At 36.1% G+C, this 6,367-nt stretch overlaps 1 protein-coding gene across 4 annotated transcripts in view; it reads right to left on the reverse strand.

The window, feature by feature from the left end:
• Nucleotides 1–1,104: 1,104 nt before the first annotated feature.
• LOC106881197 (rho guanine nucleotide exchange factor 38) overlaps nt 1,105–6,367 on the reverse strand; it is a 44,323-nt gene continuing 39,060 nt past the window's right edge. For 3 of the 4 annotated variants that reach the window (XM_014931497.2, XM_014931496.2, XM_014931495.2), the window contains exons 14-15: nt 4,924–4,970; nt 1,105–1,841 (exon numbers count right to left, since the gene is read on the reverse strand). In XM_014931497.2, coding sequence (XP_014786983.1) covers nt 1,593–1,841; nt 4,924–4,970 — 296 coding nt within the window. In that variant the 3' untranslated portion in view covers nt 1,105–1,592. The remainder of the gene's footprint in view (nt 1,842–4,923; nt 4,971–6,367) is intronic. The other variant, XM_052971405.1, reaches the window with a different exon arrangement.

The following is a 6,367-nucleotide window of genomic DNA, read 5'->3' on the forward strand; positions in this document are numbered from 1 at the left end:
TTCACTCCTAAAAATCGTCCTAGAAACAGCAGTTAAAACCCCCCCAAGAAATCCTTCTACTTGTGACCGAGACCTTTGGAAATATGCTGTGTGTGAGAAGACCCAGCAAGTCAAGTGAGACCATAATCCGAGGCCTCTGCCAGGGATGTAGCCAGCCCACTTATGCATACCTTTCCTTCATTGGACACTAAACTCTGCATGCGAAGACCTGTTGAGGCAAGCGAAATTGAAATTGTGAAGCACCTGTACCAGTGGAGTGCTAAGAGCACCATCCAAGCGTGATCGTTGCCAGAGCAGCTGTCTGGCTTCCATGCCAGTGGCACGTAAATAGCACCATTTGAGCGTGATCACTACCAGCATCGCCTTCCTGGCACTTGTGCTGGTAGCACGTGAAAAGACATTCGAGCGAGGTCATTGCCAGTGCCGCTGGACTAGCTCCTGTGCAGGTGGCACATAAAATACACTATTTTGAGCATGTTCGTTGCCAGTACCGCCTGACTGGCATTCGTGCCAGTGGCATGTAAAAGCACCCACTACACTCTCGGAGTGGTTGACGTTAGGAAGAGCATCCAGCTGTGGAAACTCTGCCAAATCAGATTGGAGCCTGGTGTAGCCGTCTGGTTCACCAGTTCTCAGTCAGATCATCCAACCCATGCTAGCATGGAAAGCGGACGTTAAACGATGATGATGATGGCTGCACCAGGTTCCAATCTGATCTGGCAGAGTTTCTACAGCTGGATACCCTTCCTAATGCCAACCACTCAGAGTGTAGTGGGTGCTTTTACGTGCCACCGGCACGAGGGCCAGTAAGGTGATACTGGCAACGGCCACGCTCAAATGGTGTTCTTACATGCCACCTGCACAGGAGCCAGTCCAGCAGCACAGGCAACGACCTCGCTTGAATGTTGTCTTTCATGTGCCAGTAAGGCAATGTTGGTAATGATCACGCTCAAATGGTGCTTTTTACGTGCCACCAGCACGGGAGCCAGTCAGCGGCCCTGGCAACAATCATGCATATATATATGTGTGTGTGTGTGTGTGTGTGAGAGAGAGAGAGAGAGAGTGAGAGAATTTTAATATGATTAATTATATATCAATAATGAATGTAAACAATTATAATTTTATTAGTATAAATACAATTTTACAATTAATGATAGAAAGTATGTACAGGGTGTCTACAAAGTTTGGGTACATGGTGTAAATAAAATCATAACATAAACAATTAAATATAAGAAATGATAATTTTCCTCTTTTACTTTTGTTTACCTTCCTCCCCTTGACTTTTTTTTCTGGGGTATGTTGAAAGAGAAAGTTTACTCAATAAAGATTACAGATTTAAACCACACGAGAGAACGCATTACCAGTCAGTGTGCTGAAATTGATGGCAACGTAGACTTATGTAGACTTATTTAATGGAGTTCACCTGAATTTTGCAAGGTGCATCAAGTTATGCATTGAAAATGATGAAAATCATTTTGAAAATATTATTCATTAACATTATAATTAAATAAAATTCTTTTATTTTAAAAGCATGTGTTAATCCCCATCTACCCGGACATTGTGGACCTGTACATTTGTAATACATTTGGACATTATGGACATTTGTGGATCTGTACATTGGTAATATCTTCGAAAAGTATTTCTTCAGTTTCCATGAAATTGGTTGCTTTTTCCAAGCAGACAGCTGGACAGTATCCAACATTGTCACCTATGTCAACTCTCCACCATTCAGTATTTCCACATCCATCGTTCTTTGTAATGACTGTAACAAACTGTCCTTCATAGAGAGATACTTCTGGTTGGTTAGCTTGTGCATCATAAGGGATTTTTGCAAAGTAGAACTGGAGAGAGAGGAGAAAGACATCAAGAAGTATTTTATTTAGTGTTAATATTAAAAAAAAAAAAAAAAAAATTTATATTAATGTAGTGTTATAAAAATTTAATCACTCCTGCTTTCAAAGAACTGTAAAGCATTTAGAAAATTTTAAAATATATATATTTTACATTTTTCACTTCAAAAATGTTTGGGTAATATATCTTGCAGTTGCTATTGTCAACTGGCCAACTGAACAGTGTCAATCCACTTGCTGGCTCCTATTGCATCCTTCTCTTAGCAATAGGTTGTTGGCATTAAGGTGGTAAGCTGGCAGAAACATTAGCTCACTGGGCAAAACGCCTAGCAGTATTTCGTCTGCCACTACGTTCTGAGTTCAAATTCCACCGAGGTTGCCTTTGCTTTTCATTCTTTTGGGGTCAATTAAATAAGTACCAGTCATGCACTGGGGTTGGTGTAATCAACTTAAACCCTTTGTCTGTCCTTGTTTGTCCCCTCTATGTTTAGCCCCTTGTTGGCAATAAAGAAATATATTGTTGGCATTAAGGTGGCGAGCTAGCAGAAATGTTAGCACACTGGGCAAAATGCTTAGCAATATTTTGTCTGTCTTTACATTCTGAGTTCAAATTCTGCTGAGGTCGACCTTGCCTTTCATCCTTTTGGAGTCGATAAATTAAGTACCAGTTGCATACTGGGGTCAATCTAATCAACTGTCCTCCTCTCGCAAAATTTCAGGCCTTGTACCTAGAGTAGAAAAGACTATGTTGTTGCCATTGTTGTTGGCCAGGTCTTTGAATGCAGGCCTATGATCAAAAGCATTCCAACCATGCCAGCTTAGATTATATCCAGTGTATCTCCTTCTTTAACACACCAAACCGTTATTACTATAAAAGCTTCCTTATTAGTTTTGTTCTACCTATACATTCCCATCATGACTATAATGGAGGTGATCCAGTCAGAATGGAGCAGTTACTGTTCCTTTATACATATTATTGGTGATGTGTATCCTAGCAGAATGTTTGGTTCTAATGAAGTTCCAACAATATGATGGGTCCTCATCCAAGACATTTTACTCACTTAGGTTACAAATAAATAATGTGAATAGATGCCACTCATCACTCATTAGGGACACTAAATCACAATGGTGGTGACGGTGATATGGCTAATTGTAGTTAACTGAGAAGTATAGTTGTTTGCATTAATACCCACAAAAAGATGGAAAACAAAGTGAATTGTGTTAAAACAACTTATGATTGTAGGGAGAAAGGACAAAATACTAAAACAAAATTAAGCTAACATTTTCTTTTATCTTGCTCTCCTAGAGTATTACAAATTGATAAGTGTTTTGATTACCTTGTGTTCTGAAGTTAAATGTCACCAGGATATAAGATTTTGAGATGGGGAAGGGGAAGGTTACAAGTGTTAGGATTTTCTTAAAATCCAAATGTTATACTGGAACTAAATAAAAATTAGTTTGAAAAAGTGGTGTGTGGATGTAGTTCAAATCTTCTACTTGACAATGGATGTTATAAAGTTTGAAAATTTGGATATTTGTATAAAAATTCTGTAAGGCTAAAATGAGCAAATAAAATTTTTTCTTTCCTTTATTAGTCTGGCTATTCATATTCAGATAATGAAAAAAAGATATTATATCCTTAACAAATGTCAGCAAAAATATCTATTTTTCCTTTGTATTGTCTCTGAATTTAAATTTGAAAACGGATATGCTGGTTGCAGTTGGAACACTTCCATTCTTACTAATGCAGAAAATATCTCTGAACCCATAAAATATACAGGACAGTCACAACTAGAAAATTTGAAAGAAATAATTGCTTCAGTAAAAACAAGAGTTGGCCACAGCTACAAGTTTCATTCTTACTTATGTTTGATAACTGCATGAATAAATTCTGATTTTTTGATGACCTAACCATTGAAATTTGCTTAATTTAGTGCCTCTTCAACAAAAAAACTAAATCAAACTCTTTTGTTTTGGAATTGCCAAATTTCTGATTTGGTCTGTGAAATAAAGAATACTGAGAAAACACAAACACAGACAACTTAATAGTCAGGGCACTCAACTGATGGAATTGCATCTTAATACTATATCTCACTCACTTCTATCTGTTACATTGTCTAATCAATAATATATATTGTATAAGATGGTAAGCTGGCAGAACCGTTAGCACACCGTGCCAAAATACTTGGCGGTATTTCGTTTGTCTTTACATTCTGAGTTCAAATTCTGCCGAGGTTGACTTTGCCTTTCATTCTTTCGGGGACGATAAATTAAGTACCTATTGCGTACCGGGGTCGATCCTATCGACTGGCCCCTTCTCCCTAAATTTCGGGCCTTGTGCCTAGAGTAGAAAAAAATAGTATATATTGTATGTAAACTTGATTTTCAAGACCACTGGCTCAAAAATATTTTGGTTAAAGTAAGAAATATTAACAGCTAGAAGTTAAAATTTTGTTTGATACTACTAAAAATATTTGTTGTAATGAATTTCATTACATCAAAACCCATATAACATTTTCATTAGGATTATGATCAGAAATTGAAACTAATTTCCCTATACTGAAAACTATGATCTATTGGTATTCATAATAATGGAATTTCATCTGTTAATTTCATCTGTTAAATAATCTGGAATAAGATAAGTTGCAAACAATAAATGGCTTGATCAGAGAAGGAAGGGCAGTGTCCATAACATTTTTGCAAAGAAAGATTCTTTGACTAGTAATAGAAAGGGAGAAAGTTATCTCTGGGCTGGAAACTAGGTTCAAATACTTGCAACAGAGTAGACTCAATAACCAACTGTGAAAATGGGTGAAGGAATAATTTTTGGATCAGGTGTTTTTTGTCCTGGATAATTATTAACTATGAAAAAAGTAATTATGGTACTTTTCATTTCGATAGTTATGGCTGTATCTATGAGAAAACAACAACAATTGCTATCAAGTAGCCATGATCATAACTGTTAGCTAGCATAGTTATAAGGAAATATTACTAAAAACCCTTATGTATTGCTAAACTGTGATAAAAATTATAGGAAATTGATTGACTTCAAATGTATATGATATTTACTTACACCATCATCTTCATCAATCATCAGTGACTGCTTCAGCTCAATATTACCTGATTACCATCAATAAAATGAATCAATTAAAATATTTTACAAAAGAATACACAGGGACAGGCTACTACGAACAGATTGTAGTCACTATCAGTCTTTAATAATACAAATACAAGATTGAATAACATTCTAGATCAAACATTTCTTGGAAACACTGCATGTCACAGTTAAATACTCTATAAGAGAATATATAATGTTGTTTCAAATCAGACTGAAGTTTAGGCCATCCATAATGCAAAACCAATAGGTGACCCTAAATGTTTGACGGATTATTAGGGTTCCAGAATCAAGTAGGATTTCCCAAATAACATCCTTGACTATGAAAAGTTTACTTCCTTTAGATGATATTTTTCCCTTTTTAACCTTGTCATTGTGATTTTAATGATTGTTAAGCCAATTGAAAATGTTGCTTGCTAACAAATACTTCTAAATTTCTTTCACTATGGACAAAATACAAAATGTGAACTTGTGTTTAGGAAGAGGCACAGGTTCATGTTTTTAGTTGGGACATGAAGCATGAGTGATAAATTCTGTAAAGACCTTTATACTGTTGTGCTGGACTTAGTATTTTCATCATTCTTATTATCATTTTAAAGTTTGTTTTTCTAAAGTTAGCACAAGTTTAAAATACATCAAGTTTTTTAACTTGATGTAACTTGATTCAAGGAGAAATACAGCATTTCTCTATGAATTTTGCTGATGTATGCTCTTGGATTCAATCTAATTTATCCTCTGTATTTTACACAACCAACAAATGGCACCTGTTCATCTAGTATGCAGTCTCAGCCCTATTTCAAGTTAATAAAAGAACACACTTTTACATTGAATCCTTACAATTTTACCTCCACATAGGGATTAAAATATATTCTGTTTTCAACAAAGTTGGTTAGGTCCTTTTGGTGGAGAGAGAGGTTTGCTACTACTGGTTAATTATCTCATCATTAAAAAAACACATCAACTGCTTCAAATGAACCGTTTGAACACTTCATAGCAGTTCAATGTTAATGCTAGACATAGATAATCCAGTGCATCCAATACCTCACAAAAAGAATCAGCTACTTTTACACTGCAAGGCATTGGAAATACTTTTTGTGCACTACACTAGGTACCATAAAACAACTGATCTGATACATGCTAATTTTCATAAATGAGGAAACCTCTGCATAGTTGTTGGTCTGGTTAGAAAGATCAGCTAAATCTCTCGCAAATCACACCCTACCATTTATTGTTTCAGAATGATTTTCTATGTTCACACAAGAAAGACAGTTTGATGAGGTGGGTCAAGTAGGTGGACCCAGTGACAGAATGGGTCAGTCCATGTGCCATGCCACCATGGGTTGGGCAGTTCATCAGGGTCGAAGACAATTCTTACTGAAGTTATAAAAACTTATTGTTGGGG

Source organism: Octopus bimaculoides, chromosome 11, assembly GCF_001194135.2.
Source record: "Octopus bimaculoides isolate UCB-OBI-ISO-001 chromosome 11, ASM119413v2, whole genome shotgun sequence".
Taxonomy (NCBI): Eukaryota; Metazoa; Mollusca; class Cephalopoda; order Octopoda; family Octopodidae; genus Octopus; species Octopus bimaculoides.